General features: G+C 42.5%; 1 protein-coding gene across 1 annotated transcript in view; it reads right to left on the bottom strand.

Annotated features, from left to right (window-relative positions):
• Positions 1-3,506: 3,506 nt before the first annotated feature.
• BSN (bassoon presynaptic cytomatrix protein) overlaps positions 3,507-15,504 on the bottom strand; it is a 191,404-nt gene continuing 179,406 nt past the window's right edge. Inside the window, exons 9-11 of the mRNA XM_033926633.1 lie at positions 11,687-11,827; positions 7,503-7,557; positions 3,507-3,626 (exon numbers count right to left, since the gene is read on the bottom strand). Coding sequence (XP_033782524.1) covers positions 7,517-7,557; positions 11,687-11,827 — 182 coding nt within the window. The 3' untranslated portion in view covers positions 3,507-3,626; positions 7,503-7,516. The remainder of the gene's footprint in view (positions 3,627-7,502; positions 7,558-11,686; positions 11,828-15,504) is intronic.

Genomic DNA, 15,504 nt, shown 5'->3' with positions numbered 1-15,504 from the left:
TGAAAATAAAATCATTTTCCTACCTTTTTATCTGGTGGTTTCATGAGTCTCTAGTTGCACTTCCTTCTTCTGTAAATCCAATATTTCTTTCTGCCCCCTCCCATTTTCTTTCTGTCTCTCTTCCTCTGACCCCTCTTTATTTCTGTCTTTCTCTCTCCCACTGCCTGCCTGTCTTTCTTTCTCTCTCCCCCTGCCCCCCCCCCCCAAGCCACCACGCCAATTTCTCCCTGCTTCCCTGAGCCAGGCCTGGCACATACAATTGCTGGGCCCACAAGCCTTCACCTCCGACGTCAATTCTGACGTTGGAGAGGAAGCTCCAGGCCAGCCAGGCAGCGATTGACGTCGGAGGTGAAGTCTTATGGGTCCAGCGCTTGTACGAGCCTGGCCTGGCTCGAGGAGGCAGGAAGAACAAGATCGCAAAGGCAATGTAATCGACATGGATTTACTAAGGGGAGATCCTGCTAATCCAACCTGATCAGCTTCTTTGACTGGGTGATGAGGAAGCTAGATGTTGGGGAGTCCCTGGACATCGTTTACCTGGACTTCAGCAAAGCATTCGATAGCGTACCATACCGCAGGTTGCTGAGCAAGATGAGTTCTATGGGATTGGGCGACACATTGACCAAATGGATTGGGAACTGGTTTGGAGGTAGGCTTTAGAGAGTAGTGGTGAACGGCACCCCCTCTGAAATGTTGGAGGTGATAAGTGGAGTGCCGCAGGGCTCGGACCTGGGCCCGATCCTTTTCAACATCTACATAAGAGACTTGGCAGAAGGGCTCCGAGGTAAAATAACATTATTCACCGATGACGCCAAACTAAGCAATGTAGTGGGCAAAAGCACAACAGACAAAAATTCAATGCCAGACAACATGATGCATGACCTACTTCTACTGGAGCGCTGGTCTAGGTCCTGGCAACTCAGTTTCAATGCCAAAAAATGCAAAGTTATGCACCTGGGCAGCCAAAATCCATGCAAGACTTAAACCCTTAATGGCGAGATCCTAACAAGAACTGAAGCGGAACGAGACTTAGGGGTGATCGTCAGTGAGGACATGAAGACTGCAAATCAAGTGGAGCAAGCTTCCTCCAAAGCAAGACAAATCATAGGTTGCATTCGCAGGAGTTTCGTCAGCCGTAAACCTGAAGTCATTATGCCATTGTATAGATCCATGGTAAGACCACACCTGGAGTACTGTGTGCAGTTCTGGAGGCCGCATTACCGTAAGGATGTGCTGAGACTAGAATCGGTCCAGAGAATGGCCACCCGGATGGTCTCGGGACTCAAGGATCTCCCATACGAGGAGCGGCTAGGGAAGTTACAGCTCTACTCACTCGAGGAACGCAGAGAGAGGGGAGACATGATCGAGACATTCAAATATCTCACGGGCCGCATCAAGGTGGAAGAGGATATCTTCTTTTTCAAGGGTTCCGCGGCAACAAGGGGGCATCCGTGGAAAATCAGGGGCGGGAAATGCACGGTGACACTAGGAAGTTCTTCTTTACTGAAAGGGTGGTTGATCGCTGGAATAGTCTTCCACTTCAGGTCATTGAGGCCAGCAGCGTGCCTGATTTTAAGGCCAAATGGGATAGACATGTGGGATCTATTCACAGAGATAGGTAGGGAGGGTCATTGGGGTGGGCAGACTAGATGGGCCGTTGCCCTTATCTGCCGTCTATTTCTATGTTTCTATGACCATTTGGGCACCCCTGATCCAGAGCATAGGGTCAACCTATGGTGAAGCTCTCCATTTCTCATAAACAGCTCATATTTTGCAGAAAGCAGAAAGTGTGTGCCGTCGAGTTTTAACCAGTTCTTAATCCACAATATGACATTAAAACGTCATGGGATAGGAGGTAATTTCCTGAGGAGTCTTTCATGAGGTACTTTCTCAAATGCCTTTTGAAAATCCAAATTCACAATATTGACTGACTCACCTTTATCCACATGTTTATTCACCCCTTTCAATGAAATGTAGCAGATTGGGGAGGCAAGAAGAGACTGGGAATGTGAGGTGGGAATCTATGCTGGTATTTATATTGATAAAATATTTTGATGTTTGATTTCATTGTTTGGTTTTTTTTTTTTTGCTTTTTTTTAGTACAGTACTTGGATTCTAGAAATCCATGAAGCAATTAGGAAATTCTTCTTCACCCAGAGAGTGGTAGAAATCTGGAATGCTCTTCCAGAGGTTGTTATAGGGGAAAACACCCTCCAGGGATTCAAGAAAAGGTTAGATAAGTTCCTGCTGAACCAGAACATATGCAGGTAATGCTAAACTCAAATAGGGCACTGGTCTTTGACCTAAGGGCTGCCGCGCGAGCTGACTGTGGGGCACGATAGACCACTGGTCTGACCCAGCAGCGGCAATTCTTATGTTCTTATATTGGCTAATGTTGGATGTAGATGATTCAAGTAAAGCAGTTAAGAAAGAAGAGCTCTGTTTGAGGTTATGAATTATGAAATAATTTTTTATTAACTTTAATTTTTGAAGATTTTATAAAATGATATTTGGAAGAATGTTTTTTATGCTGGTTATCAATTTTTAAGCTCTCTTGGAGTATGATCTGATAAGTTTCCTGAGGCTTTTTTTTCCATGAAAGTTTTTAGTATAGTAATAAATGGATAAATAATTGGTAGAGAATTTTTGTATTGTCTTATAGTTACTGTAGTTTTTGCACATATCATAACAATAGTGAACTTCAGTACTAAGGGCTCCTTTTACAAAGGTGCGCTAGTGTTTTTAGCGCGCGCTTAAGATTAGTGTGCACAAACCACACGCTAAATGAAAAATACTAACGCAAGCTCTATGGAGGCATTAGTTTTTAGCGCTTGGGGCATTGTAGCGCGCGCTAAAACCGCTAGCACACCTTAGTAAAAGAAGCCCTAAGTCAGAGTATGTGATATATTTATCTCAGTTTCTCAAATCTACTGCTAATTCTTGCTATAGCATATGCAGAGAGCTTCCTTCTAAGTTCATAAGATGTATAGCAGGCATGTCCAATTTCGAACAGTTTGTGATCTACTTTTTTCGGCCAAAGTGCCGGTGATGTACCACCATGAAAATTAAGTTTCAAATTAGTTTCAAATTAAATTTTAACCCAATAAAATTGGAGGATTCCCCCCTCCCCCTCCATTTTTAATGAACCTTCTGTCATTTACTTGGATGTGATCAGCAGTTAAGCAAATTAAGCAAAAACAAAACAGAGAGACGAAGATCTAGTAAGAACTGCGAGAGGAAATGGAAAGTACATTTTTTCTTAAAGTTTTATTGAGTAATAACTTTCTTTAACTTTTATTGAGTAATTTATGTTAAATTTAGGTCAAGTATTGATCCAGGCTGATCTTGCACAATCTTTAATATTTTGCTCTTGCTCATTAGTGAGACGTCTGAACCTGCATTTCATCCACCAGCTTTTTGAAGTTGAGTGAATATTGCTTGAGGGCCAGTCTCAGGGAATCTTGGAGAATGTTCATCTGTCATGTTGGAACGTTGTGTACTCTTTGTTATTTTCAGATGGGAAAACGCAGATTCACACAAATAAGTTGAACAGAAACCAGAGTGCACAGCTTCACTGCATCTTCTCAAGTTGCCTCTAGGTACTAGCTTCCAAAACGATTCTTGATCTGCTTGAGAAAAATATCATTTTTAAGGGTTAATATTTCGTTTTCAAGAGATGGCTTGTTCAATGAGTAATTTTTACTGATAGCAGCTGCAATTTCTTTAATATCCACATCTACTTTGAATGGGTATGAAAAGTACTCCACAACTGTTCCAATTTTTTGGAAGTCACAGAATCTATTTTCGAATTCCTGGATAACAGAACAGATTCCAGAATGCGCTTCCAGAGGACGTTATAAGGCAGAGTACGGTACTGGGGTTCAAGAAAGGATTGGACAAATTCCTACTGGAAATGGGGATAGAGGGGTATAGATAGAAGATTACTGCATAGGTCCTGGACCTGTTGGGCCGCCGCGTGAGCGGACTGCTGGGCACGATGGACCTCGGGTCTGACCCAGCAGAGGCATTTCTTATGTTCTTATTTCTGCCACATACTTATTCTGAAAAACAATTTGGACATTGTCCCAGATGGTCCTGCGAATTAGGAAAATGATCAAAGTGTTGTTTGCAAGGTCAGCCATCATTACCTCAAATTTGCTCTTGTAGGATGAAACTGTACTCATGCCAATGCATTTGTTTTTATCTTGTAGTTCAAGGTTCATATCACTTAGTTCGCCTCTAAAGTCAGCGAGAAATGCCAGATCACATAACCACTCATCTTCCAACTCTGCTTGGTCATCATTCCTTTCCTTCAAAAAACTTCTTATTTCATTCAGCATATCACAAAATATTTGCAGAAATTTGTGCCTAATTAGCCACCTTGCATCTGTGTGCAAAATGATTTCCACTGCCCCTTCATCAAGAGTAAGATTGAAAAGCCATCTTTGAAGTGATCTTCCACGAACTGAATTTACAGAATTGAAAGTGATGTCCATAACAGTCTTTGTATTGAGTCTCTTGCTTGCCAAAACTTGCTGGTGAATGATGCAGTGGTAAGGAAGGAAATCTGGGCAGTCGTCATGCTGTCTACAAAGGGCTATGAAACCATTAACTTTATCTGTCATAGCTCTTGCTCCATCAGTAGTGATGGAAACAAGTCTATGCAATGGAAGATTACACTTTGTCACAAAAGAATGGAAAGAACTGAATATTTCCTGACTGGCACTTCTCCCTTTTAAAGAAATCATTCCAAGTAGTTCTTCTTTAACACTGAAGTCTTAAAAAACCATCCAGATAAAGACTAGTAACTGGGCTATGTCTCTTATGTCTGTAGATTCATCCAGTTGGAGTGAGAAAGCAACACAATTTGAAACATCCTCCAACAATTGTTCAGTTGTGTCTCCACACATCTTTTCTATTCGCCGCACGACATTGTTTCTTGACAATTGTACATCTTGAATAGTAGCTATGCTCTCCTTCTTATTTTTAAATCCTTCAAAAAGATTGTCAGCTGCTTCAAGAAAACAATCTTTTACAAATTCCCCTTCAGTGAAAGGTTTGCATTTCTTTGCGATCAGGTTACTGACCTTGAAGGATGTGACCTTGGCTTCACCATCAACTGTTGCTAAGTAGCCAATTTTGATTTAAGTTCTTTGAGCTTCAGTTTACGAATTTCACTTTTGAGTGGAAAATCAGCATTAAACTTATTGCTATGCAGAGCCTTATAATGACGTTCCAGATTACCCTTTACAAATTACACAACACTTGTCTTTCACCATGATGAAGAAGTAGTCCATTTCCCATTCATCATGAAAGTGGTAGGTTTTGCTCTTCTTTGGAACACTAATCTTGATGTAAGAAGGCCAAATCTGCTAAGTTAGTATAAACACGGTTCATAGTCAGACAATCCAGCGCCGACAATTTGGCGCAAGAAAGAAGCGCGTCACGGGAAAACTTATTTTTAAAGAGCTCTGACGGGGGGTGTTTGGGGTAGTGTTTGCGCTGCTGTTGGGGTTTTGGGGGTTGGAACCCTCCATTATAGAGAAAACGGAACTTTTTCTGATTTTTTTCAGGAAAAGTTCCATTTTCTCTATAATGTGGGGGGTTGCACCCTCCACACCCCCAACGGCAGCGCGAACACTATGCAGTAAAGTGGGAGGGTTCCCCCCCACACCCCCATCGGAGCTCTTTAAAAATAAGTTTTCCCACGGCGCGCTTCTTTCTTGCGCCAAATTGTCAGCGCTGGATTATTGGCGTGCTGGTGTCTGGCGCGCGATTATCCTATCACCATAAACACTGGCTGAATCTGGTCCAAAACTGTCACTATCCCAAAGTTTTAAAGATCAACAAGGACTGGAGATGCCAAAACCATACATGCAGTTCTAAAAGTAAAAATAAGAATTCATCATGCTGGCACCAATAATCAAATACCACCAAACAAGTTCAAATACCACCACATGCGATTTAATAAATTCTGCACACAGTGTAGAATCAACGCAAAGGCTAGGCAAGCAAATGTCACAGTGGTTTGAACCAATTCGAAGGCAAGGCACAGGCAAGTTAGAACAAAATTGGAAAAGCCCACCAAAATCACCAAATTCTTGACACTTTGTTGTGTCTGCCCAAAAATGTTTAATGAAAGCGAACTATAAAGTGACCAACGACCAGCACACGGCACAACTAATACTGTAAGTGTATTCAGGTAAAGCCCGGGCAAATGGATATCGCCCAGTATATAACACACTTCTAAGAGGTATTGGGATGGGGGCAGGAATGGGTGATTCTGAGAAGCAGGTATGACGCCGAGTCTGTGGCGTATTGTTGCAGGCGGTGGCCCCCTGGGGTACCCACAAACTATTGGCACGAAAACAACAAGTGCCCCCAATACACCCGCAGGCAAGGAAAAAAGACAGGCAAAAGATCAGCAGCGGCGGCAAGCCCTCGGAGGATGACCTGCCGGCACAAGCTCTCTCCTAGTGATGGAGCAAGCTGCTGGAGAGATGGAGCCAAGTGGGGCTGGTGATCTACCTCTGACCCCTCCGGGATCTACCTGTTGGACATTCCTGATGTACAGTATATAGGCAACATGTATAGTATATAGGCAACTCATCAAGGTATGCTTGAAAATTCCTTTTAATCTAGCCTGTGGTACCCAAAATGATGATGAATATTTCACATTTGTTTTATGAGTGGTGGAGAGTTTCATTGGATAAGAGGATTGAGAATCTTTGATCCATTAGTATATTATAAAGGCATATAGAAGCCTAAGTGCCTCTATAAAATAGACTCCCAGTAGCACACAAAAGCTCTTGCAAAAATGTATATGTGCTCGAAAAAAAGTATAAATTCTCCATAATATCTAGAGCTGCTATAGAGTCTGGTATACTGCATAGACTCATATTTTATAAACTACACATATAAATTGCAAGTCTACCTTGTTCCACTCTAACTACACTCAACAAGATCATCCACGTATGACATGTAGGCACACTGAATTGTCAGCAAACATACTTGATTCCCACATTTTGTGCTGAACTTTTAGAAGGAGCCCTTTTCTGTCCATAAAAGATGCTTTATACAATTAATCCTATAAAGTGTGATATAGTTAAAGATATTACAGTGGTGGGGCTTAAAATTATCTATAATAATCAGTCGGTAGCCATATAACTTATCTGTAGAAGACAGACCCCTGAAATACGTAATAAGTGAATAACATATTCAACAGTCTTGACTGGTATGGAAATTTTGCCCAAAAAATCCACATTAAGAAATATGGAAAACTTTTGTGTGGTTACCGTGCCTTCAGAGATTTATTTTTATCATCTCATGAAAGCCTGTTTTCAACATCACCATAAATGTATTGTCCCACATTATACTGATGTGTACTGATGTGTACTGATGTAACTTGCTGATATGCGCAGACATAATTTTCACACAAATGACAATTCAGTACATGGACAAACTGAAGTGATAGTTTATCAATGCATTAGCGTGGAACTCACCCCATGACACTTCCTCACCATAACGATGTAAATTTCTTGCCAAAAGCAGAGACAGCTGTGAATAGCAGATAAATTCATTGTTAACATAAAAATGTCTTAAATGTTTACAGCTTTGAAAAGATGTTTTTCTTTATTTGATTTGATAATCTGTGACTAAGCAATGAAGAATAAAATCAGACACCTGATATTTAGTGGCACTTACTCAGCCAGCAGATGCTGCTTCCCAAATAAGTGCCACTAGCTGGCGCCATGCTTGGATTTACAGCAGCACTATTAAGATAATGCTGCAGACCATCCAGCAGTATCCAGATAGTTCCAGGGCAGTCCAGAGGTGCAGCTGGGTTCAGATAGAATAATAATAACTTTATTCTTCTATACCACCAACAATCAAATGACTGCTAGGCGGTTTACACAGAAGAGAAACTGGTCAATCAGCAAAGTACAAAGTATTAAGACAAAAGTACGGTATTCATTCATACATTCAATGTTACTAGCCAGAGAAAAAGTCACAAAAACATAATAAAGCAGCACCCATAAAATACTGACAAGCTGCCTGTTTTCATATCATAGGCATAAAAAACTCCACTGAGAAAATGACAAAATCTCTTTATGGGACATGGTCCACTACTGTGCAAAGGGCACAAAAATCTCAATATTCACTTAACTTCAAAGGATCTGGTATCACCTACTTCAACGCTGACTCAACTCTCTTCAACAAAATCATCAAGTCCCTTGACAAAAATATAATCTACCTTTTATCTTCTGACAAGGACCTTGTTTCACCAAAAATCTCAGCTGCTTCAGGGAAAATTCTCAAAAAAACCTCAATCCATCCGAGGGTGCTGAAGGAACTTAGGGAAGTTCTGGTGGCTCCGTTAACAAATCTAATCTAATCTAAACCTTAAGTTTATATACCGCATCATCTCCATGAGAATGGAGCTCGACACGGTTTACAAGAACTTAAAATAGTGGGTAGAAAAGAAGAAAAGGATTACATGAACTTATGTGTAGAAGGGGGGAGAGAAAGGGGGAAGGATAGTGCTACAATTTGCTGAAAAGCCAGGTTTTCAGTTGTTTGCGGAATAACTGAAGGGAGCTCAGGATCCGCAGCGGGGTGGTGAGGTCGTTCCAAAGACCTGTGATTTTGAAGAGAAGGGATTTTCCCAGTTTGCCTGAATTGTGGATGCCGCGTGGAGAGGGGAAGGCTAGTTTAAGCCTTTGGGCAGTTCTGGAGGAGTCGGGACTGGAGGAGTTGAAAGACAGTGGGATAAGAGGAGGCAGGATTCCGTGAATGATCTTGAAAGCCAGGCAGGAACATTTGAAATGGATTCTGGAGATTATTGGGAGCCAATGAAGTTTGGCAAGGAGTGGGGAGGCATGGTCAGACTTGCGTTTTGAGAAGATCAGTTTGGCTGCAGTATTCTGGATTAGCTGGAGTCTTAGAATATTTTTTTTTTATAGATTTAATAGATGGCGTAACTGACCTTTTCAATGAGTCTCTAGAGTCAGGAGTGGTAATGGAGGACTGGAGAAGGGCAGATGTGATCCCTCTCCACAAAAGTGGAAGTAAGGAAGAAGTAGGGAATTACAGACCGGTAAGGCTAACTTCTGTGGTAAGCAAATTAATGGAAACACTTTTAAAACAGAGAATGGTGAAGTTTCTGGAAACCTGTGGATTACAGGACCGGAGGCAACATTGATTTACTAGATCTAAGTCTTGTCAGACAAATCTGATCAATTTCCTTGACTGGGTGACCAGAAAATTGGATAGAGGATGTGAGCTAGATGTAGTGTATTTAGATTTTAGCAAAGTCTTTGACAGTGTTCCACATAGACGCCTAATAAATAAACTGAGTACCCTCGAGATGTGTCCCAAAGTGACAGGCTGGGTCAGGTACTGGTTGAGTGGAAGGCGACAGAGGGTAGTGATCAATGGAGATTGCTCTGAGGAAAGGGATGTTACCAGTGGTGTGCCTCAAGGTTCTATTCTTGGGCACCTGTTCTTTATAACATTTTTATAAACAATATTGCTGCAGGGCTGTCGTATAAGATTTTCCTCTTTGTGGATGATACCAAAATCTGCAATAGAGTAGACACCCAGAATGGTGTGAATAACATGAATAAAGACCTGGCGAAGCTTGAAGAATGGTCTGAAATTTGGCAGCTAAAATTTAATACTAAGGAATGCAAGTTCCTTCATTTGGGCTGCAAAAATCCAAGGGAATGGTACAGTTTAGGGGGGTGAAGATCTTATGTGCATGACGGAAGAGCGGGACTTGGGTGTGATTGTATGTGATGATCTTAAGGTGGCCAAAGAGGTTGAAAAGGTGACAGTGAAAGCTAGAAGGATGCTAGGTTGCCTAGGAAGAGGTTTGGCCAGTAGGAAAAAGGAGGTATTGATGCCCCTATATAAGACTCTGGTGAGACCTCATTTAGAATACTGTGTAGAATTCTGGAGGCTGCACCTTCAAAAAGATATAAAAAGGATGGAGTTGGTCTAGAGCAGGGGTAGGCAATTCCGGTCCTCGAGAGCCAGAGCCAGGTTTTCAGGATCTCCACAATAAATATGCATGAGATAGATTTGCATCTCAAGGAGGCAGTGCATGCAAATCCATCTCATACATATTCATTGTGGATATCCTGAAAACCTGACCTGGCTCCGGCTCTCGAGGACCGGAATTGCCTACCCCTGCTCTAGACCAACTCCATCCTTTTTATATCTTTTTGAAGGTGCAGCCTCCAGAATTCTACACAGTATTTTAAATGAGGTCTTACCAGAGTCTCTTTCATTTGAAAGGAAGCTCTGGAATGAGAGGACAGGATGAAGTTTAGAGGTGATAGGCTAAGGCAGGGGTGTCAAAGTCGGTCCTCGAGGGCCAGAATCCAGTCGGGTTTTCTGGATTTCCCCAATGAATATGCATTGAAAGCAGTGCATGCAAATAGATCTCATGCAGATTCATTGGGGAAATCCTGAAAACCCGACTGGATTCTGGCCCTCGAGGACCGACTTTGACACCTGTGGGCTAAGGAGTAATCTAAGGAAATACATTTTTACAGAAAGGGTGGTAGATGCTTGCAACAGTCTCCCAGAAGAGGTGGTAAAGACAGAGATTGTGTCTGAATTCAAGAAAGTATGGGATAGTCATGTGGGATCTCTTAGAGAGAGGAAGAGATAATGGTTACTGCGGATAGGCAGACTGGATGGGCCATTTGGCCTCTATCTGCCATCATGTTTTATGTTTCTATGTTCGTGCACTAATGGCTGCAAAATGATCAGCGGGAATTAGAGACACCATCCCAATCTCTTACCATCGGTTCTATTTGTGGTGTGATGAAATCATCTCAAAAATCCCCAGTCTCCACATTGTCCATTTAATAAAAAGCACCTCATTCAATCTTTTGATTTAATCCTTTTGGCCAGATGGTATCAAAAAAGAAAATCCGTCTTTGCTCTTGTTGGTGGTGTCTTCTCATTAAAGTACCTCTCTGTTGGGTGACTGGAACATGTTCCAGGACAGTACATTTAAAATCTTTAAATGAATGATTTTTCACAATACAATGACAAGTCAGAACATCTCTTCTGCGTTTGAAATCTAGGACTTTTAATATTGTGCGGCTGCCCTCCACTTTAGGTGTTATATCAAACATGATGGGTCCAACCGCTAAGTCCACCAATATGTAAATGAGGTTGACTACTGCCAAGATAAGTAAAAATATTTAAAATAAATATCAATATAAAGATTAATTTAACTTATTAAATACAGAGTTTGAGGATAAAAAATGTAAATCTGGAAGCCGTGACCAGTGAAGGTTTAACGCATAATTTTCCCCGTGAAAGACTGAGATACATGAGACGGTGGAGTGGTGTTTCTGAGGTCTTTGGCTAAGATAGTATATTATATGAATGAAGACAGAAGAGTTGAAATAAGTGGAAGTATCTTAGAGAATTTTTATTGAGTTCTTAGGTTGGAAACTCTAAGTGAAAATAGTATTTTAGCCATTTTCACTCCTGATTGAACAGTCATAAAAATGCAGGTACATGTATACAAAATGTGGAAAAATATGCATCTCTATCCCCAGCCAGTATAAGATGCAGAACAATGTCCCAGTTCTAGAATTACAGCTGAGGAGGCATAGGGCCACCACTGGCACTGAATATATTTTGAAATAAATATTTCATTTACCATCAGTGAGTTTGCCTGCTTGTTCAGCTGCTGCTCCTGGAAGAATTTTTGAGAACATACTTTCTCCTTCTTGGCCTGAATGTCCAGATGCTGCTCCAGCAGATGTTGTAGTTCCTATTGGCTTCTGACCCACTTTGATACCTGTAAAGGATATAAAACAAAAAAATCCTGAGGCAAAAATGTAGCTAAAAATTCTGTTTCAGAGTACTGCAAATACAGAATGAAAAAATGACCGGCAGATGCAGAAACCTACCATAGGCAGAAGCACATAGGTAATTAGTTGTTTATATGCTCGTTACTGTCTGAACACTGCAGAAAGTGTTTCACACTAAGGTTAACTCATGCAGTAGAAATCAATGCACAGCCTTTTAAAACATATAAGGAGGTTGTTAATTAATCTGCAGTAATACAGAAAATTTTTACGCTGAAACTGACACCTACAGGGTGAGCAGAATGTGAGAAATGTACCACCAGGTTTGAGGAAATGTAGAAGGATAAGGAGCTCCCTCTCCACAACCTGAACTCCCTGCTCCAATATAGCTTTCTGCATTGGCCCCAACATCATAAGAACATAAGAAGTTGCCTCCACTGGGTCAGACCAGAGGTCCATCCTGCCCAGCGGTCCGCTCCCGCGGCGGCCCATCAGGTCCGCGACCTGTGAAGTGGTTTCTGACCATTTCTTTAACCTACCTCAAGTTCTATCTGTACCCCTCTATCCCCTTTTCCTTCAGGAACCTATCCAAACCCTCCTTGAACCTCTGTACAGATTTCTGGCCTATCACATCCTCCGGAAGCGCGTTCCATGTGTCCACCACCCTCTGGGTAAAAAAGAACTTCCTAGCATTTGTTCTAAACCTATCCCCCTTCAATTTCTCCGAGTGGCCCCTAGTGTTTGTGGCTCCCCTCAGTTTGAAGAATCTGTCCCTATTCACTTTCTCTATGCCCTTTAGGATTTTGAAGGTTTCTATCATGTCCCCTCTAAGTCTCCTTTTCTCCAGGGAGAACAGCCCCAGCATTTTTAACCTGTCAGCGTATGAAAAATTTTCCATACCTTTTATCAGTTTAGTCGCTCTCCTCTGCACTCCCTCTAGTACCGCCATGTCCTTCTTTAGGTACGGCGACCAGTATTGAACACAGTACTCCAGGTGCGGGCGCACCATTGCGCGATACAGCGGCATGATGACTTCCTTCGTCCTGGTTGTGATACCTTTTTTGATGATGCCCAGCATTCTGTTTGCCTTCTTTGAAGCTGTCGCACACTGCACCGATGGTTTCAGTGATGTGTCGACCATCACCCCCAGGTCCCTCTCAAGGTTACTCACCCCTAGAAGTGTTCCCCCCATTTTGTAGCTGAACATCGGGTTCTTTTTCCCTACATGCATGACCTTGCATTTCTCCACGTTAAAACTCATTTGCCACTTTTTTGCCCAGTCTTCCAATCTCGTTAGGTCCCTTTGCAGGTCTTCACAGTCTTCCGTGTTTCTAACCCTGCTGCAGAGTTTGGTGTCATCAGCAAATTTGATAATCTCACATTTTGTCCCCGTCTCCAGATCGTTAATAAATATATTGAATAGTAGAGGTCCCAGCACCGACCCCTGTGGAACTCCGCTCGTGACCCATTGCCAGTCTGAGTATTGGCCCTTTACTCCAACCCTCTGTTTCCTGCCTGCCAACCAGTGTTTGATCCATCGGTGGATATCCCCTTGCACCCCGTGGTTCCACAGCTTTTTAAGTAGCCGTTCGTGAGGTACCTTGTCGAAGGCTTTTTGGAAGTCAAGGTAAATGATGTCTATGGATTCCCCCTTATCCATCTGGCTGTTTATTCCCTCAAAGAAGTACAGCAAGTTCGTGAGGCATGACCTTCCCTGGCAGAAGCCATGCTGGCTCGCCTTCAGTTGTCCATTGTTTTCTATGTGTTCGCAGATTGTGTCCTTTACCATTGCTTCCATCATCTTTCCCGGAACCGAGGTCAAGCTCACAGGCCTGTAGTTTCCCGGGTCACCCCTTGATCCCTTTTTAAAGATGGGCGTGACATTTGCTATTTTCCAGTCCTCTGGAATCTCCCCAGTTTTTAGGGAGAGGTTACATATTTGGCGAAGTGTCTCTGCTATTTCATTTCTCAGTTCTTTTAGTACCCTTGGGTGGATGCCGTCCGGGCCCGGTGATTTGTCACTCTTTAGTCTGTCTATCTGCCTGAGGACATCCTCTTTGCTTACCTCTAGTTGTACCAGCCTTTCGTCGTGTTCTCCGCTTATAATCACCTCGGGTTCTGGGATATTGGATGTATCCTCTCTGGTGAAGACTGACGAGAAGAATTTGTTTAACCTGTCAGCTATCTCTTTTTCCTCCTTTAGTAGTCTAGCAGCCATTTCCTTCCCCATGACCCAATCCAACAAGACCCCAGCCCCCTGACTTAAAAAAATTCCCTGGTGTCTTAGTGGCACCCCCCCACCACCCATATCTGATTCTCCCAGGCTCTCAAGGGCATACCTTCAAGAAGCAAGAGCAATGCCCACTTGCTCTTGCCTTCGTGTCATCATCATGGAAAATGATGGTGATGGCCCCTGGGCAGTACATCCTGGGATGCACCAAGTGAGGTTAGTCTGTGAAATAAGGGACATTCCCCCTTATTTATTTATTTATTTTTTTAGCCTGTCCTCCCAAAGGAGCCCAGAACAGGTTAGGTCAGGGCATGACATAAATGACAATTATAGATCATTAAACAACAACTGAGTTGCAGTAGGTATGATCCAATTTGGAGTAGCATTGAGAGTCAGTGTGTGGACCTACATTGAGGCATGGGTGTTCTTAAGTTACAGGTCTCATAAAGATGAAGGTTTTCACTGTCTCCTGAAGTTCCATAGATCGTCCTGCATTCTGATAGATGGGGGGAGGAGGGGGAGGAATGATATGCCATAGCTTAGGTATGAAATGTAAGTAGGAGCATTTACAGGCCATTTAGGTCTTGCAAGAGTGTCCAGGTGGTAGGGTCAGTCGTGTATCTTATCCAGATCTCAGTGGTCTGTTTGGGGTGTAGATTTGTAGTTTGGTTTTCATGTAGTCTGGTATCATCAAGTAGAAGGTTTTGAAGGCAAGAACCAGGGCTTTGTAGGTGCAGTGTTTTTGGATGGGGAGCCAGTGCACAGATGCTAGAGCAAGGGTAACATGGTTGCGGATTCCCAGGTTTTTTTGAAGGCAGATTGCAGCATTTTGTACATCCTGGAGGCGGGAGAGGGACATAGTAGAAATACCCATAAGTAAGGCATTGCAGTAGTTTAAGCGGGATAGTACAAAGGCATATAAAAACTGGGCGAATTCGGGTTCGGAGAAATATGCGTGGATGCATTTTAGCTGGCGAAGGTAATAAAAGAATGACGAGACTAATTGGGAGACGTGATCTGTGAGTGACAGATTTGAGTCGAGGAGTACTCCTAGGCTGCAGACAATGTCTTTGGCTGTGAGAGTGTCAGCTCCCCAGGAAAGAGAAGGGTGGGAGAATGAGCAAGTTTCTTTGTGTATCCAGAGAAATTCGGTTTTGGAAGCGTTTAGCTGAAGTTTGTTTATGGCCATCCAGGACTTGATTTCAGTTAAGCAACAGTGGAGTTTCTTGATATGAGCATCACAGTGCTGGCCTAGGGGAAGGTAGGGACTTTCCCCTTATTTTGTGGTCTCTACCCTTTTACTGATGGGCAGGGTGTTTGGGTCGGCCTATCAAAACATATATGTGTATATTCTAAGGTATGTGATTTATCACATATATATTTTCAAAAAATATTTATATGCTGTATGTGCCAGATATGACTATCATCACCATATTA

This window comes from Geotrypetes seraphini, chromosome 17 (genome assembly GCF_902459505.1).
Source record: "Geotrypetes seraphini chromosome 17, aGeoSer1.1, whole genome shotgun sequence".
In the NCBI taxonomy this organism is placed as follows: domain Eukaryota; kingdom Metazoa; phylum Chordata; class Amphibia; order Gymnophiona; family Dermophiidae; genus Geotrypetes; species Geotrypetes seraphini.
The sequence above is the reverse complement of the archived record's forward strand: the minus strand, read 5'-3'. Positions and strand labels throughout refer to the sequence as shown.